Source organism: Diadema setosum, chromosome 15, assembly GCF_964275005.1.
Source record: "Diadema setosum chromosome 15, eeDiaSeto1, whole genome shotgun sequence".
NCBI lineage: Eukaryota > Metazoa > Echinodermata > Echinoidea > Diadematoida > Diadematidae > Diadema > Diadema setosum.
The window spans coordinates 13657860-13683544 of NC_092699.1; the positions used below are offsets into that span (position 1 = coordinate 13657860).

General features: G+C 40.4%; 1 protein-coding gene across 1 annotated transcript in view; it reads left to right on the forward strand.

The window, feature by feature from the left end:
- Positions 1-25685, forward strand: part of LOC140239051 (serine/threonine-protein kinase mTOR-like) — a 243344-nt gene that overhangs the window by 29564 nt on the left and 188095 nt on the right. Inside the window, exons 27-39 of the mRNA XM_072318948.1 lie at positions 783-925; positions 2071-2233; positions 2456-2589; positions 3236-3314; positions 4201-4340; positions 5267-5483; positions 7580-7765; positions 8510-8635; positions 9301-9444; positions 10571-10683; positions 12643-12760; positions 13340-13681; positions 14160-14351. Of these exons, the coding sequence (XP_072175049.1) occupies positions 783-925; positions 2071-2233; positions 2456-2589; positions 3236-3314; positions 4201-4340; positions 5267-5483; positions 7580-7765; positions 8510-8635; positions 9301-9444; positions 10571-10683; positions 12643-12760; positions 13340-13681; positions 14160-14351 (2097 nt within the window). The remainder of the gene's footprint in view (positions 1-782; positions 926-2070; positions 2234-2455; positions 2590-3235; positions 3315-4200; positions 4341-5266; positions 5484-7579; positions 7766-8509; positions 8636-9300; positions 9445-10570; positions 10684-12642; positions 12761-13339; positions 13682-14159; positions 14352-25685) is intronic.

Here is a 25685-nt window from a genome sequence, read left to right on the forward strand (position 1 = left end):
GTTGCTTGAATTTTGTATGGATGTTTCCTGAAAAGAGCAGTAACTTTGCAGTGGTGTATCTACAGTGCACATGCCAGTGGATTATATCTTGAGGACAGCCGTGTATTTTGGGTGCATGTCTTGAGATCAGGGAGATAAAACAGTATGTTAGTGACCAGTAGAGTCACATTTTACTCAGTAGTGACCCCCATAATCAGTGATCACTAATCACGATGGATTTTGAGTGTTAGATTTTTTTTTTTTTTTTTCTTTGTGCAAAGTATAAGCCAGTTCGTAATTAGCTCACGTACACCTTGGTACAAATGACCTTTATTTTTTCTCAGTTGGTTAGGCACATCACCCGTTTTCAAAGCAGTATAATGCATAAGCTGCCCAACATAACAATTTATGGAATTCGTGTTCAAACAAAGTATGAACTTGTGTTTAGACCAGGTGACCAGAATAGTCCGTCAGTTGACACTTTAGCAGGCATCTAATTCATTGTTTCGTATTGAATGCAATAACAACCTTTTTCTTTTGATATTGCCAAATACCAGGCTTGCTGTCAGGTGGATGTGCTGGCAAGCACTATTTAGATAAGGATCACATGAATAATCATCACATTACAGATGCTTATCTCAGTGAATTAATAAACCAAAATGCTTGTTGGTACAAATGACCTTTTTCTGCTCATGCGCAAAGTGGAATTATGAACTGGTCTATTGACCATGCATCACTGTATGGAAGAGCAAGGACCACTCATTCCTCTGTGGTATCGTTGTTACTGTCTATAAACCATGTAGGCATGGGCTGTAACTCGCCGAGTCTCCCGTGATGACTGGATGGAGTGGCTGCGACGTCTGAGTGTGGAGCTTCTCAAGGAGTCGCCGTCTCATGCCCTGAGGTCCTGCTGGGCACTCGCACAATCTTACAACCCTCTGGCCAGGTATGCCGTCTGGAAACCTCCTCCCCTTCCCCCCCCCCCCCCCCCCCCCCCCAAAAAAAAAAAAAAAAAAATCAATATGGCAGATGGACATTGTCCATTTGATTCAAGGAATCGCCGTCTCATGCCCTGAGGTCCTGCTGGGCACTCGCACAATCTTACAACCCTCTGGCCAGGTATGCCGTCTGGAAACCTCCTCCCCAATCCCCCCCCCCAAAAAAAAAAAAGAATCAATATGGCAGATGGACATTGTCCATTTGATTCAGTTCTGAATCTTTTCTCTGTGTATTTGACTGATTAAACTGTGTGGGTGTGTGTCTGGGCTGTTCAAGTAGAATAAAGCCATGAGTACAGATACGTATACTTACTTGATCAGTGTTTGTGTAAAGAAATGAAAGAAAATGATGAGAGGTTTTCCGTCATTTTATAGACATCTTAAAGGGACTGTACAGTTACTGGTTGACGTGAGGATTCAGCTTGTAATGCTTTGGGAGATATTTAGAACCACTCTGTGAAATGTTAAAGAGCATACAATTCTATGGGGACTCAAAAGTTTGTTTGATGAAAATCGGTTTGGAAATGACCGAGATATGTAAAAACAAGGAAAAACAAAGAGATCCTAATAAAAGTCGTGGCCTGTCAATTTTAATAGGATTGCTTTTTTTTGTGTGGATATCTCAGCCATTTCAAGGCCAATTTTCATCAAATAAACGTTGAATCCTTGAAATTACATGCTCTTTCATATTTCATAAGGGGTTTCTCATCTCACTCAAAAATGTTATAAACCTGAATCCTCACCTCAACCAGTACTGTACAGTCCCTTTGATGGTTTCTTGTCTTTTAGATGAACATCAGTTGGTACAGTGTATAAAGCTCCAAATGAAAGCCCATAATCAGTGTGCACATTTTCAAAGTTTATTTCTGCTGCATTACAATAATTCACTTCACTATAAATTTTCATATCACATCATTATGCAACTGCTGTTGTGCTACGAAAATGCCAGCATGTGATTTGCTGTGCTGTTGTATGCTGTAAAAAAGTGTATTCAGGTAGAAAGATAATGTTTGCCACTTTGTAGTATCCCTCTATATGTGGTAGATCGTAAGAGAAAGATGTAGCGTTTCTTACTTTACACAAACCTCCGCAGAGAGCTCTTCAATGCAGCCTTTGTGTCCTGCTGGTCAGAACTGACTGAGCAGGACCAGGACAGCCTGATCCAGAGTCTGCAGAAGGCCCTGACCTCCCAGGATATCCCAGAGATAGTCCAGATTCTACTCAACCTCGCCGAGTTCATGGAACACTCCGACAAGGTGAGCTGCTCTACAGAATGTACCTAACCCCATGGATAACTTTTTCCCTGTCTGTTATTCTGGATTCTTTCACCCAGTAGTTACTTCTTCTTGCTTTCAGCAATTTTGTTTGATGATGGCTTTATCAAATTCAGATTGGTCGGTTTAAATATAGTATACAATGCTATGGCAATGTGGTGCAGGAAATCAAATCTTCTCCCCATCGGTTGTATTTCTCGACAGGGGCCTCTCCCCCTGAACACCATCCTGCTGGGAGAGAGGGCATCAAAGTGTCGTGCCTACGCCAAGGCCCTGCACTACAAGGAGGAGGAATTCCACCGCGGGCCAAACACAGAAATTCTGGAGGCCCTCATCAGGTATACCACTTTTTCTTCCTTTTTTTTTGGGGGGGGGGGGGGATTGCTTCACTTTGTAAATGTTTGCCTTGGACCCTGGTTTTATCCCAGTGATTGCATAATGTATTATGCACTGTGGGCTCTGTTGCGCCATCTAGCAGATAGGCAAGCCATCAAACACAACCCTCAGTGAGAGTAGTGCACAAGGGATTTAAATAATGGGTGGAGCTGCAGGTATCCCTCAAAGTATTTCAATGAATTTTGCATCTGTGTGCAAATCAGAAAGATAAAAACAAACACAAAATAAAACATGTAATATCTATTCCGACAGGTTATGAATTATTTTCATTGTTGTGTCTTTCTATAAATCTAAGTTTTATGACCAGAATATTGCTGTTAGGTAAGTGGAGGAATGAACAAAATGTGTGTGTGCTTTTTTTCTGTACAATATACATGGGAGCATACACTCCACAGTGAAAGATACTCCTACTTTCTTTAGTTTGTTTTGTTGTGTCCTTTGTCGTTTGATATGTGATCGGATATCACATTTGATAGACATTTTAAGAGTATATAGGAGCAGCATGCAGTAAAAGGTAGAGAGGTGTCGGGTGCAATCATTTCACAGCATTTGCCAATCATTTCTGTTCTCTCCTTGATCTCAATACAGCATCAATAACAAGCTCCACCAGTCTGAAGCGGCAACAGGCGTTCTACAGTACGCCATGAAGAATTACAGAGCAGAACTGGTGAGTTCTTTGTTTTCTTCTGTTATTTGATACTCATTCACACTCACCAGGGCTTAGTTTGCAAATATGGCTGTTGAAAATGCATGGACTAATCTGAGATGTGATTGTGACTGTCGTTCCAGACAGTATGTACAAATTTGTATTTTTGGATACACAGTAAATACATTACGATTGCATGCATCTCACACTGCTCACCATGAAGAAGAGTACAAGTATATTTGAACCCTTTGAATCTATGCAGAAGCAGCAAGATTTCTGTACATGTATGTGCAAATGTTTGAAAGCTAAAAACCAAATCTGATTGATGTAATGGTGCATTCTTTCCACTGACAGTAGATTCACAAATCTTTCATTGAGTACTTGACAGAATGTATGACATTAACATTGTGTAATACTATGTTTCAAAACCTCCCTTTCAAAATTTCTTTCACTAATTTTCCTTTAAGAGATGGCATGTGCGCATTATATTTGGGGCAATCTTTTGCGCTACAGTGTTGGAAAATATGATTGCTAGGGCACAATTGATCATCACATAATGTTCTCCTTCCCCACTACTGAATTGGGAGGGTGCTTCAGGAATAAGTCATATGCATATGATTGAAATTACTTTACACTTTTGCTCTCAAAATACTCTTAAAAAAAACCAGCAAAAAAAATAACAACCTTATTATCCTATCGAATTGCATCAGCCAGATTAATTTCTTGGTAGACCCTTCTGATGTATTGCAAGCAAATTCCAAATGTTGAAAGAGGAAATGTGAGCCCTTCTGAGAACTATATTTGGCTTTAATCCTTGCATTTATCTCGACCTCTATGTATGTACAAATATATGTATTTAAAGCTGTTTTTGGTTTTTTTTTCTTTTTTCTATTTTCGCTGCCAACAGCAAATCCAAGAGACATGGTATGAGAAGCTCCATGACTGGGACAACGCCCTCACAGCCTACGAGAAGAAACAGGAGCAGTCTCCAGATGACTTTGACCTGACCCTGGGTCGGATGAGATGTCTGGAGGCCCTGGGAGAATGGTGAGATACTACATATGCCATATGAAGAGTTTTATTGCAAAATGAGCTAAGTGCCACTTTTAAACAATTCAAAGTAAGTCCATCATCAGATAGAGCAAAATTAAACTTTTTCCAGTAATACTTCACATGTGACATAACAAGGAATATTCTAGAAGTTATGTTTGCAAATATCCTGTATTTTCGTATTATTTTCTCTGTTTTTCAGCAGCTTTAATCACAAATATCCTAACTTCACAAGAATGGAGTTAGCTCGCTTTGCGATACAACTCTTCATATATTCAGCGAGTCTCTTTTTTGGTGAATCAGAACTTCCCGACAATTTTGCGAGTGGTTTAAATTTGCAATCTTGGAGTACAGTAATGAACAGAGAAATGTATGTGTGCATATTGCATTCATGTCGAGATCAGTCTTGCATCATTGACCTGTCTTGTTTGCACGTTTTGAGACGCAAGCAGCCGACATGTATCTCTTTGAGTCTGATGAGTGAGTGTTGGCATTACTTGAAAACTGGAATTTGTAGTCATTCCACATGCATATCAAATCCCCCCTGTGCCAGAATCATCTCGTTTTCTGACACTCTGAATGCCAGCTTACTATTGTAACTTTTATATACTCATTCCTAATAGAGGAATGATCCGTAGCTGTGGATTAAATACATTCTTATAATATTTTTATGATACAGATTGTATGTTCAATCTTTATTTTCATTTATTCATTTATTTGTCTGAACAAAAATAATATGATTATCATCATCATATTTTTTTGTGGGGGAAGGGGAGGATTACTGGTTCCTATAATCCGTTGAAAACTGGTCCTGAGTGTACCGGGGCAAGTGTCTGTGGGAAATGTGTGTTATAGCAAAACAAGCTGGTCCCAAACTGGTTTTTGACCACTCTTGCCATTTCCTGTGGACGTTTACAATATAGGGGCCAGTTGCACAATGTCGCCTGTGACCGCTGGCCGTTGGTGCCGGACGAAGGGCGCCAGCGCATGGCCAGAATGGCTGCAGCGGCGGCCTGGGGCCTAGGGGACTGGGACAGCATGGAGGAATACACCTGCCTGATACCACGGGACACGTACGATGGGGCCTTCTACCGAGCTGTTCTGGCTGTTCACCAGGACCACTTTGGCCAGGCTCAACAGGTGAGCCTTCCCTTTGATTTGCATAGTACAGTATTATATTGCTCTTATCAGGATTTTGTTTTCCTATGTTGCAAGGATTCCTAGATAGTAATTGGTAGAATTTCTCGGTGTACATAAGTGTTGTGTTGACACCTGAGATTGAATGCTTGAGATATATAGGGCTTTTTACACTTGTAAATTTTTGCTTAGCCCCGGACTATCGGTGGGGCTAAGGGGGGGCCTTAGCCCCACCGATAGTACGGGACTATCCTTAGCCCACTTTCTGTTTACACTCGTTTTTGCCAAAGTGGGCTAGCCCCACCGATAGTACGGTACTATCTGGCCCTGCAAAATAGCAGGGGTTAGCACCGCAATTGCGGTGCTAGCACCGCAATTGCGGTGCCAAGCGAGTGAGTGTAAACAGAACGAAAAAATAATCCTGGGCTAAGCGACGGAGACGAAGTGCGACCCTCACTGACCAATCAGAAACGAGGTAATCAAGTGCTGCCGGTGCGTGCGTGTACGTGTACAGTACACAGCGTAATTATGAATATTCATGTGGTTTGGAAAGTCCGGGGCTAAGAAAGACGAGTGTAAAAAGGTCAGTTTTCTCCTTAGCCCCGGACAAGAGATAGTACGGGACTAATTGGCGAGTGTAAAAAGCTGAAAAAATTGGTACGGGACTAACGATAGTCCTGGGTCAGAGAAAGTCCGGGGTTAAGAAACACAAGTGTAAAAAGCCCTTATGTGTACCATCCATGTAAAATTTCTTCTTTGATTTTTTTTTTTTTTTTTTAAAGCAAAAGAAGCTGCTGAAAAGTGCTTATCAAATAGTGGTAAGCCAATGGAGTAAACAGTGGTAAGCCAAAGGAGTAAAATGGAGTCAAAATTGGCTTGAGGTTTGGATCCTGGCAGAATCTTTTGTCAGAGGCAAAATGACAAACATGTGAGGAAAGCAATCATATACATGGACTACACACAACAAGGACAGTCTGAGGAGGGCTGGGGACAAAGAACAAAGAAAACAAAAGGGGTGGGTTAGAAGTCAAAGGCAGGGAGCCAAACAGGAAGGGGGATTAAAGCAAGGAGGTGAATAGAGAAAAGGCAGTGGCAGGTCAGTGATGATCCCAAGGATCATAGGGAGCAACCTGTGAAGGATAAAGATGAATAGGGAGGCAGCATCAAACAAGATAATAGTAACAGCATGAATGAAAGGGGGGGGGGGGGGGGGAGACAAGCAGCCAGCCCTTATCCTGGTTTACAAAAATGTGGCAAAGAATTGAAATTGTATTGTTCCTTATCTTGTTTGATGTTGCCTCCCTATTCATCTTTATCCTTCACAGGTTACCCCCTATGATCCTTGGGATCATCACTGGCCCACCTTTGCCTTTTGTCTGTTCACCCTCTTGCTTTAATCCCCCTTCCTTACTTGTACCTGTTTGGCTTCCTATCTTGACTTCTAAACCACACCTTTTGTTTTCATTGTTTTGTGTCCCCAGCCCTCCTCAGGCTGTGCTTGTTGTGTGTTACAGTAGTCCATTTATATGATAGCTTTCCCTACATGTTTGACTTTATCTTTTATTTTCAAGTATATGGTATTTCTATATATAATATATTTCACCAATTTAGATTTATTTCTGTGAAAAAAAAAAATCTTCCTGTTTGGTGGTGTTTTATTCCTGGTATGAACTGCATCACATTTTCAGTTCCATTAACAATATCCATTATAACATTGTTTTTTTTTTCCTGATTTAGATGCTGCCATGTTTTCAGTCTTTATAAACAGTGTCCCTTAGAATTATTATTATGACAACTTCTTGTACTGTAATTGATTGACATATTGCCCAACATCGACGTAAATAAGCAATGAATTGAGCAGTGTTTTGAATTGAATTCTTCTACTGTGTTGTGGTATGAAGCAATGCACACATACCGTATCTGTAGTGGTTAATTTTGTCCAACTCAGTCAGTAGTACAGTGAACATGTGGGTAAGAACACTTCAATATACTTGTTTGTGGCAGTTTTTCTAAACAAATTGCTCTGAAGTACAGATGGAAATCAAACTTTTACTTGTGCTGCTCCGATTATTTTTGTGTGTTGCGACGTCCGTCGACAGTGCATCGACAAGGCCCGCGACATCCTGGACACGGAGCTGACGGCCATGGCCGGGGAGAGCTACGACCGCGCCTACGGAGCCATGGTCTCTGTCCAGATGCTGTCCGAGCTGGAGGAGATCATCCAGTACAAGCTGGTGCCGGAGAGGAGGGACATCATCAAGGAGATGTGGTGGGACAGGCTGCAGGTAGGAACCAGCCTCATCTATTCATGAGATGCATGGCTGTGTCACCATGGTGACCAGTGCGGAAAGCTCATCATTCCTGGAGTGACAAGACTCAAAATTGTGATTTTATTTTTTTTTATTTAAACATTTTTTTTTTTTGATTGGGGGGCGAGGAGGGAGGAGAGCAAAAATTTTTAAAAAGTTTTGCAACATTTTTGCAAAATAACATCAATATTGAGATCAGATTGTGTAAAAACATTGTTTGGAGTACCTTGATACATGTAATTGTTCTGTTTTGAAACTGCAATCAGTATTTTTAAAGTTCAAAATTGAGTTAGGATGTTTTATGATATATAAATGCAGATTGAGATACAAGGTCTTGTCACCCAAGGGATGATGTGCAGTTTGTTCCATAGTGTATGGATGCATAGTCCTGTTGCATCTTTTATACTTCATGGAAGATTATTTCAGCAAATCATAATATACACCTCTATTAACAGTAGCATGTTCAAATACATGAATATCTTCTTAAAGTGTACATAATGCGTAAACTATGAAGGAGCCCATGAATCAAAGTTTACATAAATTCTATTCTCGATACTCGTAATTACTAATCATTTAATGTCCAATACAAGTTAAATGTCACTACAATGTAGCTGTGCTAACATGTCATACTCTCTATTCCAATATGATCTTTACGATCTTTTTTTGGAGATGAAAGAGATAGATGGTCATTGATGTCCTTCTGTCTGTTTCCCTCCCCAGGGTTGTCAGAGGAATGTGGAGGACTGGCAGAAGGTCATCCAGGTCAGGTCACTGGTCATCTCGCCTCAAGAAGACCTCCGCACGTGGCTCAAGTACGCCAGTCTCTGCAGGAAGAGCGGGCGGATGGTGAGTCAAAACTCTGTTTTCGTGGCAACAGTCAGATGACATTATCTGTCATGTAGTTGTTAATGATTTTAAGCTTGACTAGATGTGAGTCCTTTGCTGTTAAAAGAATTCAATGCTGATTAAGCATACTGGTGATGGAATATGATTCCAAAGTCTTCATTTTTATGAGACAATGATATAGGTCATGAAATTGATTTTATGAACAATTTGTGAAACCGAGGGTGAAGCTTTGTGTATATCTATAATGACGAGAATATCTCAACATTCTAGAAGATGAGATTTGTGGTGAGGATTTCACCAACAATTTGCAATCAACAATTTGTGGTTACAAGGACATCACATCTGCACAGCGTTTTACAAGGCAACACAGTTTTGGATCTTTCCTTATTTGGCTTTCATCTCACTACCTGCAAGGGATGGATTATTTGGATCTAGCTCTTAATGATGTCATACAATGTCATTGAAGTGCCACAAATTTTAATTTTGAGGCAATTTTTTTTCTCATAATACAATTTACTCAAATTGTACATTTCTTCACACGTAAGAATTGACATACATTGTACTTACTACGTACAAATAGATGGAGAAATATTCTTTAGTGCATTAATGTCGTCCCGTCGCAATGGTAACACCATCCCATCCCTCCCACTGTCCTTCCTCTCCAGCTCCTGTCCCACAAGACCTTGGTGATGCTGCTGGGGGCGGACCCATCCCTCCAGGAGGCCTCCCTGGAATCCTTGGCCCCGCTCATCAAGGACCCCCGGGTCATTTTCGCCTACATCAAACACATGTGGAAGGATGGTATAAAGGTGAGTGTCCCCCTGTGTAAAGGTCAGTGACCTCCCTGAATAAAGGGCACTGATTCCTTGAGTAAAGGTCACTGGTTTCTTGAGGAAGACTGCTTAGATGTACATGTAAATAAGAGGTCAGTTGCCATGTGAGGATGGTTGTACGCCCCTGTGACAAAAGTCTCCTGCTGTGTGCCCCTGAATGAAGATCTAATGCTCTTCAGTGGAATACCTTTTATTTCACACAGTACAAAAGGTCTTTTTATCCTAAATAAAGGTATTTTACCTCTGAAAATAAAGTCCTGTGTTCCTTTATAATAATCTCTTGAATCAGAATAATATCTTTTGCATGTCCCAACAAGGTTTTTTTGCTCTAATGAAGGGTCTTTTTCCCCGTGTAAAAATCTTTGAACTAGAATAAAGTTGTCTTGCACCATATCAGAAAAGTAAAAATTCAAAAAAGTGCGCTGAATAAAAGGTCCTTTGTGCTGCTGAATAGATCTTAGTTGCCCCTATATGTAAGTCAGCTTCGCCAGATCAAAGGTTTTTCCCTCGCCAAAGAAAGGTCAGCTGCTCCTAAATAAGCCAAGGACCAGAACAACAAGGTCTTTAGCTGCTACAGAAAGGGCCGCTACCCCTGGGGAAATACATACATACAAACAAACAAACAAACAAACAAACAAACAAACAAACAAACCTACTCGCTTTTGCCTACTTCTGTGTTTGTGTCATTAGATTGCAATGTATGTCTCATATTAATGTGAAATAATTACAGCAAAGTTACACAAACAGGTGAGACTGCTGTGCTGGGAAATCCTGTGGTAATATCTTCCTGGCTTGTCTTTCTACAACTCATGAAAGTTCTAATTTGTGCCATACAATTCCCCTTTCTTCAGTCTGTTGTGCACCATGACTGATATCTCAAAACTTAGTTATTCAATAAATCATAATGAAATATCTCTTTTTTTTGGTGATATACAGTGTAACCATTGTAATGTTTATAATGATATTCTGTATTTCAATTCTACTTTTCAGTTCTGTATCAATGCACTTTTTAATAGAAATACCCACATGAAACGCTATATGTGCTATATACCTGTTATGTTTTATATATCTTATCGTGATGATTGTTCTTTAACCCCTACAGCCCCTAGCCTTCTCTCAGCTGCACCAGTTTGTACAGACGACCCTCACCCAGCACCCCATGCTGACGCTCCCCAACGGAGAAGAGAATCCGGACCTTCACAAACTTCTTGCCAGGTAGGTCCATAATGTTTTCAAATTGCATATTTGACAATTTAACCATTCTATGACCACTATACCCCAATGCCACTGTCTTTGTGTAGATGGAGGTTGCCTATGATAATGACTGTGTATAACAAGTCATCAAATCTTTTAATTCTCATAGTCTTCATTAAATAGTGATCATACAACTGTACGTCATCAAAACTTCCAGCAATGTATTTGTGTCAATCACCTGATGAAGACTAATGCTGTCTTTTATATGTTTGACTTGTATGAGATTGCAGCAGTAGAAAAACCGAGAAGGTCTAGGAATTCCCCTTGAATGCATGTCCTTGAATAATCCATGGCCTGTGCTCCCCTTGTTCTATGAATGGAACCACGTGGAGAAAAGACAAGCTACATATATATGGTTTGAAGTGGCAGAATTTCTTGGCAATATTACTGTATAATAATCTCAAAAAACAAACAAGAAGAAGGTGCAACAAGGCATCTTTGTTATACACTAGCAGTAGTAGCAATAGTAGTCATTATTATACCCCCGCCAAACGAAGTTTGAAGGGGGTATATAGGAATCAGCGGACGGTCGGGCGGTCGGGCGGTCGGGCGGTCGGTCGGGCGGTCGGTCCGTTGCAAATCTTGCGTCGCGAACTACTTCCTCAGTTTTCAACCGATTCCCATAAAACTTGGCACAGATGTGTGCCTTGGGTTGTAGATGTGCAAGACGTATTTTTTGACAGTACCCAAAAGTATGTTGCCATGGTAACGGCATATTATGGGCAAAAATGGGTACAAATCTTGCGTCGCGAACTCCTCCCACAGTTTTTGATCAATTTTTATGAAATTAGGTACAGATGTTCATCTGAATATGTTAATGTGCAAGACACATATTTCCGCAGTGGCAAAAAGTGCGTTGCCATGGTAACGGCATGTTATTGGTAAAATATAGGGCAAAATGCTTCATGGCAAAACTGCTTCATCAGTGTTCTTCCAATTCTCATGGAATTCATATTGAATGTTTGTCTTAGGATATAGGTCAGCATGACGCATTTCTTGACAGTTACAAAAAGTATGTTGCCATGGTAACACGCTCACATATTATGAGCCAAAATGATGGAAAATTTTGTGTTGCAAACTACTTCCTCAGTTTTTGCCCAATTTCCATGAAACTTGGTACAGATGTGTGCCTTTGGTTGTAGATGTGCAAGACGCATTTTTCGACAGTACCCGAAAGTACGTTGCCATGGTAACAGCATATTAATGGCAGAAGATCAAGGAAAGATCTTGCGGATTTAACTACTTCCTCAGTTTTTTGACCAAAGCTTATGAAATGTTGTTTTGACCAAAGCTTATGAAATGTTGTTTGGCGGGGGTATAACCAGTCGCTGTAGCAACATTTCTAGTTGTAATAGAAGTAGTAGTAGTAGCAGTAGTAGTATTAACAGCAGCAGCAGTTTTGTACATGTAGTACTAGTAGTAGTAGTAGTAGTAGTAGTAGTCGACGTACTAGTATTAATAGTAGTTGTACAGTGTAGTAGTACTGTAAAACGAGGAATGTTTGTGTGCATTTTAATTTCACGAATTTCACGTGCACAAAGATTCGTGAAATTTAAATGCACGCAAAAATTCTTATCTACACTATATGCATTGAATGCTCGTGGCAATTTTCAAAAATTGCATGCCGCGAATTGGAGCCGATGGCCTTTTTCGCGGCATGCAAATTTTATGCCGCGAATGAATCATGTTTTACAGAAGTTGTAGTAGTAGTAGTAGTAGTAGTAGTAGTAGACGCAATTGTTGTTTCTGTTATTATTGTTGATGCTGCTGTTGCTGGTGTTATTGTAGTTCTTTCTTCTTCTTCTTCTTCTTTTTTTGTCTGTTATAATGTTGAGGGAGAAAATATGCACACAATCCCAACATTTTTGAAATTTGACTGCACTGGATTCATGCATCCATGTATTTCTTTTCCTGATCAAGATGCTACTTGAAGCTAGGTGAATGGCAACAGAACATTGAGGGCCTAAACCAGTGTACCATTGAACAGATCCTTGGCTACTTCAGGCAAGCCACAGAGCATGACCGCGATTGGTACAAGGTAAGCAACACTTTCGACTTTGATTTGCTGTGATTTTTACTTTTTTTTTTCTTTGATGACTAATGATGCTATTGCTTTAGTTTTGTCTTCAATGTATCGTCAATATTCCACAATCCATGAAGTTTATTTGTGCATGGCAACATCTTAAGCCACAAGCTGTTCATCAGAGTGACAGTGCCTAATAAAATATCAGTAGCCAGTATACACATGAATCATCCCTGGATAAAAGTACATAGCTTGATTTTTTTTTCCATCCATTCTGCACAGAGCACGTTGTATCTAGATGTAATTTACATTCTGTAATGATACAACAACAATAACAATATTAGTACTTCCAATAGCGCTCTTACGACGAGTGAACATGTATCGCAGCACATCACAAAGTAACATGAAACTTTTACATTGAGGGAGTAGGGAGAATGATAAATGAACAGTACAAGCTATACATTATTAATCGATTGATTATGAGACATTTCATTTACATGTTATTTTACTTGCAGTAATTACATTGATCAATTGATTGATTGATTGATTGATAAGTGATGAGATAATATTCAATATGTTCTTTGTTTCTTCCAGGCTTGGCATTCGTGGGCATTCATGAACTATGAGTCAGTGCTCTACTATAAGCAGCAGAGCCTGCAGAATGGTGCCCCGCCCAGTGCCACCCCAAGTTCCAACACCGCCTCCACCACCCCCACCACGCCCTCCGCCGCCACCAGCGGCCTCGCCACGGGCTCCCCCCTGGCCGACCAGGGTCACCCGTCCCCCATCCCCCCGTCTTCCCAGGTCTCCCCCGGGGTGGGGACGTGCCCGGTCGGAGATGGAGGGGAGGGGGAGGGTCAGGTTGGCAGCGGGGTGGGGTCTGGGGAAGGGGCCAATACTGTGGGGGCTGAAGGGGCCTCTTCAGACCTTATGCAGGTCAGCTGATATTACTTAATGGATTAGTGACTTCGCTAAAATTCGTTTTGGTTATTTATTACACTCTTTTTTGGTGTTATTTTTGAGTAAAGTAAAAACAAAACAAATAACACATACACAAAACAAAACTAATTTTCATAATGGGCAATATTTTGTTAACTTAAAATATCCAGATTTGGGGGAATCTTTTGACAAAGTTATAATCCTGCCATAACCAAGCATTATGTACACTCTAACTCTACAACATACAAAGTACCTTCAAATTGGGAACTCTTGGTACTGATGTCATTGTTACTGAGCATGATGCAATGGACAAAATAGTTGATGACACACCAATGTTGAAATACCAAAAGAAAATTAAGAAACATGATGAGGCCCACATTGCAGATATACTACTGTAGAGTGAAACAGGAATATTTTGGAGATCAGCTCCCCGCATTTGATAAATTCTCCATTTTCCTTCCTTCCTTTAAAATAGAGCAACCATGTCCAGAAATACGCCGTGCCGGCCGTCCATGGCTTCTTCCGGTCGATCTCGCTGTCCAACGAGAACTCGCTGCAGGACACCTTGCGTCTGCTGACCCTCTGGTTTGACTACGGCCAGTACATGGAGGTCTACGAGGCTCTGACCGACGGCATCAAGTCCATCCAGATCGACACGTGGTTACAGGTAAGCGGAAGATGGCCGTATGTATGTGACGTTGAAGGAATGAGTGAGAGAGATGGATATGGTTGTTTAATGCATGTGACCTTTTGACCTTCTCTCTAAGAACTTTTGACCTTCTCTGTGAACTTTGGACCTTCTCTATGAACTTTTGACCTCTCTTCAATTCTAGGCTGACCTATGAAACTGCTTCCAGGTCAAGCCTGATGAGAATAATGAGGAAGATCAACTTCATATCTGTAGCAAAATCTTGAAGAGAAATATCTTCTGTCATACCATTCTTTGGGATCCTTAACGTGCAGTTTCATTGTCTTACAGAATATCAAATGTCAAATCCCGGTGAAAAATGATTTTGCAAAAAATAGACAGCAGCTGGGGTTAACTTTGAGAGCAGCTTTTGTTCTCTTACCGTGGGCGTGTGGAGTAACATCCTGGATGTTTAGCTGAATTAAGCACCAAACATTTGAAGTGACATCTTTCACTGTGTGACAGATGACACTGATTGACATGGGACATGATCCATGGCTCCTCTGCGTTTTCTGTAGCTTCATTTCCCATTCCCTCCACATGTGCATTGCATATGATGTGATAGGATGTGGTAGGATGAATGGGTTGAATATGAAAACGAGGAGGTAATATCCCAGTGAGATATCCAAAGACATTCCAGCAGACAAGAAATATTGTTAGTAGGGTGAACAAGTGGTAGTTTTGGGGTCGCTGAAGTTTACAAGACTGCTTTATTGTAAACATCAATCAAAACAGAATTACCGTGAAGCGGATCAAACAAAATGATTGGAACAAAGACAAGTGACTTTAAAAAAAAATGAAGGAAGAGATAAGTGATGTGGATCGCTGATGGGTCGAACTCCTGTCTAACTTTCAGGTGCCTTTTAGTGCCATATGATATGGAGGTACCATTTATTTATTTTTATTTTTATTTATTTATTATGATTTTTTTTTTTTTACAGTTGACTGTTTGCTAGAAATCAACTCAACTCCACACCTGTAATTGCTGTGAACTTTTTAATACTACCAGATGCCTCTCCTTCCATTGGCAATAGAACTCCTAGTCTTTGCTGGTTCAAGATAACCTTTGATGATGAAAATGTTTGCAGAGTCAGAGAAATATGATTAGGGCATTTAGTCCTTGACGAAATACAAAAAAAACAGGAATATGTATATCTGGGCTGTTATTTGAGTGTAGTGACTTTAGGTTTTAAGGCAGATGGTGGACAAAGAGATGCAGCAAATGTAAGAGCAAAGCAGAAGGATAAGTTAGACATAAGAGCTGAACTTGATGATTTCTTGGGACAATTGAAGGAATTTAATGCGTCCCTTATCAAAGCAGCAAAGTTTTCTCCAAGTGATCCCTGGTGTTTCTGGCAATAACTCAAAATAGTTAATGTACACATTGCAAGTGGTTATCCAACTACAGCTGTACCTACAGATGTGTGAAGCTCTGATGTGACATGGAAAAAAAATTGGAAGAAAGTCCTGGCTCCTGTGATGCAAAGAAATCATTGTGACTGATTTTCCATGAGTATCTCAAAGCAGGCATCTTTCTTACAAAGTTCTGACTTCTCCTGGCCAGTACTTCCTGTTTTGTTTCTACAGTGGTCACATGTTCGACATGATGATCAGAACTAGAGAAGAAATACAAAAGATGTTGGAAAGACTTTTCTCTTGCATGAAACATACAACAGAGCCTTCTGGCAGTGACTTCATGGTCATGTGACTAGACAGTTCATTGACACTCCCCATGTAATTTCATTTACTGATTCACTGACAATGAGATTGTTATCTCTTTGATGAAATTCTCCAGATATCCTCCAGCATCATCTGTTTAACCTGTTAAAGACTTGTACCAAGTATGGTATACTCGGGCAAGTTTGTGAAGGGAAATTTGTTTCATAGCAGAATCAGCTCGTCCTCAATGGGTTAAGAATTTTTTTTTTTTTTTTTTTTTTTTTTTTTTGGGGGGGGGGGGGGGTTGGGATGGGAAGGATGTTTTCCCTTGAGTAAAGTTTGCAAGCCCATTGCTGATGTTCACCATCCTCTGTGGATGGTTTGTGTCCGGTGTGGATGGTCCACTCTTGTCTTTCCGATTGGTGCATGTCCTCACTAGGTGGTATTTAATCAAAGAGGAAGTGATGCTTGTAAAGAGTTGACCGGGAATCTGAAATCAGGCAAGGACAAAACACACTCCCTAATCTCTCGTTCTGTCACCGAAGTTAGCTGAAAAGACCACTCGACTACCCTTCATGGAAAGCATACACCTTGCCCAGACGTGCCAATCTCATCACTTTCTCCACATTGATTTGCTTCTACCGTACAGAGCTGCACACTAACCCATTTTTGTCCCCGCCGAACGAGTTCGAGCAGGAGACTATGAAACGGGCTCCGTACGTGTGTGTGTCCGTGCGTCCGTGCGTCCTTGCGTCCGTGCGTCCGTGTGTCCGTGTGTGCGTCCGTGTGTGATCAAAATCTTCAATTTGCTACTTCTGTCATTTATGAGCCAATATTGATTCTGTTTGCTTTTTATGATAGCACTACATGGGAGCTTTGAAACTTCTACACAGAATTTCAGTTGTGACCTTTGACCTTGACCTTTGACCTATATTGTACATTTTGCTACAAAATGCTACTCCTTCGCCATTTCTAACCCGATTTCGATTCCGTTTGCTTTATGTGATGGCACTTGGTGAGGGCTTCAAAACTTCTACACAGAATTTTGACCTTTGGCTTCTTTGACCTTTGACCTTGATTTTTGACCTATATTGTACATTGGCTACAAAATGCTACTCCTTCGCCATTTCTAACCCGATTTCGATTCCGTTTGCTTTATTTGATGGCACTAGGTGAGGGCTTCAAAACTTCTACACAGAATTTTGACCTTGACTTCTTTGACCTTAGACCTTGATTTTTGACCTATATTGTACATTTTGCTACAAAATGCTACTTCCGGCGGGGACATATATTACACACCGCGTAATTTCTATTTTTCCTTGTTATTTCTACTGGTCCGACCTGTCTGTCAGACCAGTAGGTGCCCAGTTTTTCCATCTTTTACTGGTCCATTTCTGAAAAAGTTACTGGTCTGACATGATTTTTACTGGTCTGACATGATTTTTACTGGTCAGGGACTGTCGGACCAGTGCCAGTGTGCAGCATTGTTTCACATAGAGATGTACAAACCTTTTTCAGAATTAGCAATGCGCAGATTTTATCAACAGTCACTTCTGTGTTAGGAAAGGGATCAACAGGATTACATAATAATTGTTACATTGTAGATTAAAGGACACTGGTGCCAATTAAAGGATGCAGAGTGCTCTCGCTTGAACCTCAGTGATTTTGATAAGTAGTTGACAGCCCTGGATCCACATAAAGGTTACTTTGCCTGCATTTTGACCTTGTTCTCTCCATGTGTGAAGTTCACTGCAAGCAAGCCGTATTACATATGTCCAGATTGAATGCCAATTTCTAATGCAAGTTGCTTTTAATATATATGACCTTTAGAGTGGTGAAATACCTTTCTGTGAATGAGGAAATTAACTGACCTTAAATCAGTCATTAGTGTGGGATGCTCTCATCAAATTCTGTTGAAAGATCCCAGACTTCTGATTATTTGACTGTAAGAAAAGACTGGAAGTACATGATTAAGAGTGACTCTGCTTTTCTCGCCTTCAGAATCAAATCAAGCAGAACAACACCAGGAATGTCTGCTGTAATGAATAACAAAAAAAAAAAGATGGCATAGATGTCTTTGAATTGGGGGGGGGGGGAGGGATGGGAGGGGCTGGGAGAAAATAAACCCAAGAAATCTGAATAAACGACTATTAGGATGAACAAAGTGAACATCTGATTGGCAAACATAATCCTAACCAGAATACCGGAAATGCGTCAACAATGGAGAGACCAGTCACCTGGCTCGGATAAATATTTTGAAGCCGGGATGAGTGTGGCATAACATGAGGTGGGGCTGCATGGTTTATACAGAAAGCATTCCTGGATGTCTCCTTCTGTGTTTATATCAGTCTGAAACAGCTCATCTGTCACTTCCTGCCCTTTGTTTTTCCCCTTTGTAGATAGACTTAATGCCGTCTAAATCTTCCTTTGATGTGCAATGCTGTGGAATGATTCATGTCATTGATCTATTGTGGATCATGGGATTGCTTGAAACGCATCTACACAAGTTGTATGAGTGACCCACATTCCCTACACTCATCACAGTCATATTGGCCTCGGCTATTTTGTAGTGAGTGAAATGTTAGCACTGCTTGAATAAGCCAAAGTGGTATCGGAAACGCTGTAAAGTATTTCATGCAGATGACCGCTTGTAATGGTTTCATTTGTCCAGTTGGTGCAGGTTATTATGGTGAAAGTGAAATTCAGATCTTCTTAACAAAGCCTGGTTGGTACACTGTACAGTGGACTCCTGCTATAATAAAGTCCTTGGGACCAGCAGTTTTCTTTTGTTATATCAAAATTTGTTATAACCGAAAAAATAAACTATAAATATACATAGAGTGGATAACGTTGTGGCCAGAATTTTCACTTTGTTGTAACTGGAATTTCGTTATAACAGTATTCGTTATAACGGGAGTGCACTGTAGTGTCAGGTAAAATTTAGAACTAGAAGTAATGAGTTGGAGTGGTTCTAGCCATTGTAGAGCCTAAATTTGGTGCCTTTGCTGCATTTGATGCACCACGCGCTACCCCGGGGTATCGTAGTAACCCGGGGTACCACGTTGTGTAGCGCCATCTCACGTTCACTCGAGTACAACCGCAGAGTTACTGCGTTACGTATGCGCACTGTACTGACCCGTGGTATGGTGCGATACTCAGTATAGCGCTTCATGCACTGACTACACGCACTATTATAATAGCCCGCTAGCTGTGCCAAAGTTACGATCTCGGAGACGTAGTTTCGATCCCGTAATTTTGTAAGCTTTGTGCACTTTGTGCCGAACAAAATATCCTTTCGCAATTAGGATCAAGCTGCAAAAATGCCAGCAGACAATAACATTTGATTATTTAATGTTCTTTTTTATTATTCAGTTGGATTGTTTTTTCTCCAATATACATGAAATTATTATGACTGTTGAACATAGATAACATCAGTACACAAGATAGCTATTTCATGGGGAATCAATATAAGTAATAATACAGGGTGTACAAGTAATATAACAGCATGAAACAATATCAATGATACACTGTAAAATAGTTACTCATAACGTTAACAAGGGATTAATTGAGAAAACTACAGGATGAAGAGGGTTTTTTTTACAAGAACAATGGCCATAATTGAATGTTGAAGAATTAATCACACACAAAAAAATTAATTTCCCACTTTTTGGTAACCCAGGGTACAGCCCTAAAAAAAAAAAAAATAATTCAACAAAATGGCCGATTTTTTTTCTGGTACCCCAGGGTACCATTTATGTCATCATTTACATAATACTGCACTGTACTGAATTGTACTGTGCATGACAATGTTCTCAAATTGAGTAACTAAGAAGTTCAAGTTTTATAAGTGCAGAGGCTCAGGTTACTATCTTATCATAACAAAGGAACCATGTAGAAAGAGAAAAGGGCAGATATTGACCTTGATATGGCACCAATGTCATCCTGTTATTGTCTGTCTTTACCATCCATTTTTTCAGCAGATAAATCTTTATCTGTCCATCCTTTCAAAGTAAAAGTCACGGATGGCTGCTCAGTCTGATGTACATGTATCATTTAACTTTCTCAAAGGTCACCGTATCTCCTGGTTATGAGAAGGTTTGATGTACTTCTGTGATGACGCTAGCATTTCCTGTTTACGGAATAATCATGTTGGTTTTACGTTTTGTTTTGGGTAGCTGTGCCCCTTCAGTGATTTTAGGGGCTGGATACTTCATAAACATGCCTCTGACGCTTTGTTACAAATGACTGGATAAGTTAAATTGACTGCAGAAATAGCATTCGTCATTCAGCACTAGATGGCGCTGTCGCGCATGTACATCGTTTTCTACACACGCAGTGCTCAACTTCTGAGCCCATTCGCGACAATCGCCAGCTGTAGCAGGTATGACAGGGGTGCATTGATATCATTCTTTTCAGAAGTAATACGGCCGTATGTCAAACAACATGCTCGAATCTCAAACCTGAACTACTTTTGCCTTCCTGTACGTGGGTTTGCGTCTGCTACCTATCGCTAGTAGCCCAAGGAGGATGATCTGTTCAGCACGCTAAGTCGAAATTTCGCACTTATTTGCCATGACCTTTGGTGTATTGTGTACTTAATCCACATAGGGCAAAATATGGCAGTATCGAAACTTCACTTTTTATGCCTCCGCAACGAAGTGGCCGGAGGCATTATGTTTTCGGGTCGTCCGTCCGTCCGTACGTCCATACGTCCCGTTTTGTTTTTGTCGATATCTCAAGAACCGTGTGGTGGTTTTACATCAAACTTGGTATGAGGGTATATCCTTGGGGGATAATACTTTGTGTGGATTTTACGGTCACAGGGTCAAAGGTCAAAGGTCACAGGTTATTTTGTGAAAAAAAACATTGAAATTTCATGTTTTTCTCCATATCTTGCAAATGGTTCAAGGTATTCTCATGGAACTTAGTATATATGCTTGTACCGATGGGCAGTGATTATCTAGGGAAGTTGGGGGTCATGGGTCAAAGGTCAGGGGGTCAAAGGTCAAGGTCAACTCCTCAAAATATCACTACTTTCCTTAAAATCCAATATGCCTGAAGGTTTTTTGTTTTGTTTTTTTTAACTTGATGTATGGCATGTATTACCCAATATATATTTTTGGGGAAGTTTCTTGCCAAAAGGTCAAAGGTCAAAAGGTAAAAGGTCAAGTGAAAGTGCTAAATTGCACTTTTTCCTCCATATCTCGAAAGTAACTCAAGGTATCATCATGAAACTTACATATTTATGCATGTTTAACCTAACAGTGATTCTCTTTGAAACTGTGAGGTCAAAGGTCAAAGGCCAGGTTTAGATAATGCTATTTTCCCATTTGATACTGAAATTATACTTTTTCTCAATACCTTGAAAATTACTCAATGCATAAACTTATAAAAGGGTCAATAGTCAAGTAAAAATCATCAGTTCCCCAAAAATCTGCACTCTGACATTTTAATCATTCATCCAATTGAACCTAGTTCTAGGAAAGTGAACATTCAGCACATTTGTGTCAAACCTGTCATTTTAATATTTTGCCAATTATGTTAAACTGTCATCACACATTGTCAAGACATTGTACTATAGACCTATTAGGAGAACCATGCATTATGGCGGAGGCATATCAGTAGCCGTAGCGATATATCTAGTTTCAAAATTGAAGTGTTTTCTGATTTTTTGAAAGGAAAATTTATCGAGCGCAAGTTAGCGCATGTGGCAAGAACGGTACACGAAATGGACCTTGCAATGCCTGTTTCAGTGAAATTGGCTGCCCGATCGGAGCCTGGTGGAGAGCTGCCACGGGTGTCGCAGTGGGTGTTGTGTGATTTACGACTACCCGCGGATGCCGCGCAGGCTGCATGCTGGCTCAGCGCTAGCGAGCTCTTGTGGTTATGATGATGGGCGAATCAAAGCCGCCACTACAATGGGAAAATCGGGTACGCGAAAAGTTAGTAAAATGCGAGATTTTTTCAAGAAAACGAAAAAATAGACTGATTTAAACACTGTTCATGTCTTTATCACGTATTAATCTACGGATAATTGATCTCATTTCATGGCTTGATGTACATCTGGTTTTCGAGTGGTGGTGGCTAGCAGAAAGTTCAGGTGTGCAGTTGATAGTGACAGGTCATTGAGACCCATCTGCAATCTTCCTTGGCTTCCCATAAACTTTGAAGAAAATGTACTGAGAGGATGAGGACTCCTCCTTTCTTATGGGATTAGGATGGGGGGGGGGTGGAGGGGAGTTGTTTGTAGATGCAAAAACCTCCAGATGATATTTCATCTATAGATCCAAAACTTCCAAGTATTCTCTTCTGCAAATGGTGAGAAGAAATAATTCAGGAAATTAAACAAGAAAGACAAAAATTTAAAATGCCATCTGTTTACAGAGGACTTGACTATCAAAAGCACATTCCTACTCCCAGTTTAGTTGATCAGTCCAGTACTGACTCTTGATAGATGCAAGAAGCCAAACTCTGGCACATGTAATTGCCACAATAAACCTAAATGTGAAAAGTGACAGGGAAGTGAACGATCGAAGGAGAGCAGAGAAAGGAAGAAAGGTCAGTGAATGAAGAGCAGACATTTGCTCATTTAATGTGAATGTCTCCAGACGTTCTGCTTAAGGCTGTCTTTACAAGCACATGACAGACTTGCCGTGCTACATTGTCAAGTCGAGGCCTGGCAACACAGTGAAAGAGATATTTAGAATGGGAAGAGGTGGCGAAACTGACCATTTGCTCAAAGGAAATGACCACTTGAATGGCCGTCAACGGTCCGCTCCTTTTGTTGGGTCCGAGCATCGTAAATGTTCATTGTTACGACGCCCCACACGTGTCTCCGACGACGGAGGCGATGACACGTGAGGACACGCCCTTTGTTGCTAGCTGACAAATAGGTGCTAACAAGTTCCGAAGGCAAGCCAAGATCCCGACAGATTCGCTGGGAAGCAACGCTTAATGGGGGAGGGTGGAATGAAAACATTGCGGCAGAGCAAAATTGGCGCTGTGGCCAGTAGCGTTGCCAATTTAAATCAAGCTCTGTCTGTCTTTAAAAATGTCTGCTGAAAAGTTAGGACCTAAATAATATCTGTAAAGTATCTTGTCCTCTTTTTGTATTGGGAGTGGGGGAGCATCCGTAATACGTATACTGCATTTAAAGTGACTTAATGAGACAAAATAAAAGTCACTTGGTCTTCAGATGTACGTTTTGATATTGGGAATCCAGTTTGCAGGAATTGATCGTAGTTGTGTCAGGCTAACCTCAGTCTCGGGCATCATCTCCAATGTCTTGAACAAGCAAACATTGGTGTTTGAATATGTTTGTAGCTTAATGTTGCATAGGGAATTGATAAGGCCTGACCTAGATGATGAAAGTATTGGCTTGTTGGAACCCGATTATCACCTCTGGCAAGTCCATCATTTGTAAATTTTACCATGGAGTTTTGAGACAGATGTCTTGCTAAGACGAAGCATGCACAGTACGTGACAGATATTGATTCGGGACGTACACCTGTCATCCATCAGTTCGTAGCATAGATGATGAGAATTATGTAAAAAGATGCAAATACGACAGAATATTAATCAATGATGTTGAGATTTCCAAACCACCCTTTCTACATAATATTATGTTTATGTTTGATTTTTTTTTCTTAATGATTATGGTCATTGTAATCGGGTACTTCCTGTTTTTGACCCAAATAGTGGTCATCTCTTACTTAGTTCATCAGTGTTAGGATATTGAGTTTTGACTGGACAAAATCCCCCTCTCCCCTGAGAATGGGGTCAGTGTACCCATCACTGTCTAATTATCTTCAAATTAATAGCATTACTTGAACTAATATGGCTTCTTCCTGTTTTCAACTATCTGTCTCAATTTGGGAACTTTTCTCAGCTCCACTAAGTGTTATGCCTATGGCAATAAGAATCAGCCTTTCCCCATAGATTGCATTTATTATTTATAAAAGTCATTGCAATTGATAGCTCCTCATATGCTTTCTTCAAAGTAAATTTTGCCAGAATATTTGCAAGAAAGTAATGAAGTGCTCTTTTTTCTTTTTTTCTTTTTTAAAAAAAATCAAATCCCTTTAACACTTTGCTGATGGGAAGGTGATGGGTCCTGTATAAAGAGTCTTGAGAATACATTTTACTGTCAGTCTTTATAGTGGGATGAACACTGCGCCTGTGATTTTAAAATGATTGACAGTTCACTTCTCAAGATGATTCACATTAATTGCTTACACTAATGAAGATGGTTTAATTTCCTGTCTGAAAAACCAACTTAGTTTGTGTAACACATCATTTCTTGGCTGTGATCAGAATCAGAATTGGATTGTGCTGTGGTGGTACATTGTTTGTGTGACATACACAGATATGATATGACTGGGAACGGCAGCTGCTTTGTCCTGTCTGTATAATAAACCTGAAGAAGTTTTAATTTCTTTTTAAATTATGATTTTATCTCATTTTGTTAATCTGGTTAAATCCTTAAATCCTCCATTGGCAGGGCTGCTGGAAGTGCTCTCTTAGCCAGTTGGCATGGATGTCTGGAAACTTAATACCAATGAGTACAGATATCTTAAAGATAATAAAAAGTTTTGGTACCTCAAAAGTGTCCTTGAATTTCCTTGTCTTAGTTTGTGTTTCAGGTTAAAGTACCTTTCATATAACTAACACTGTCAGACTTACTCGCCCCAAAGTGCTCTCATGTCTTAGTAATCATGCAATTAACTGCGATCAGCAGCCCCATACGCATAGCGACCAGCAGTCCCATACGCATAGCGTAATCGGGCTTCGCATTGTAGCACTCAGGATCATGACAGATTTAGTATCGCAGGGTAAATGTCAACTTAAAATCCCATAAATTCTTCAATTTGAAGACTTACCAATTAAGTTAAAGTATTGAAAACAGGCTTCGGGCAACGTTTGGTTCTGCCTATAGTCCCTTTCTGTTCGAATTGATGACTGAATGTGACTCGGTCGACAGGACCTTAGGAGAGCTACATACAGTACACTGAATACTACAGCCAGTGCATGCGAACACATCACATGCACACAAATTTCAAATCCATGAACGGATAAGATGTTTGTGTGCGCATGCGCTGGCCATGGTATCCAGTGTATGTAGCTCTCCCAAGGTCCTCTCGACTGAGTCACATTCAGTCATCAATTCGAACAGAAAGGGACTATTGGCAGAACCAAACGTTGATCGAAGCCTGTTTTCAATACTTCAACTTAATTGGTAAGTCTTCAAATCGAAGAAATTTTTGGATTTTAAGTTGACATTTACCCGCGATACTAATTCTGTCATGATCCTGAATGCTACAATGCGAAGCCCCATTACGCTATGCGTATGGGGCTGCTGGTTGCAGTTAGCTATGCGTACAATGGGCTGCACGCTGCTGGTCGCAGTCAGTGGTTTCGTACAGTATTTATCGACGCTGTACAGCGTCGGCTCTGGTACGAAACCATTATTGCATGATTACTAAGACATGAGAGCACTTTGGGGCGAGTAATTCTCACAGACAAGGTACTTTAACCTGAAACACAAACCAAGACAAGGAAATTCAGGGAAGCTTTTGAGGTACCAAAACTTTTTATTATCTTTAAAGGACAAGTTCACCTTCATAAACATAGGGATTCAGAGAATGCAGCAATATT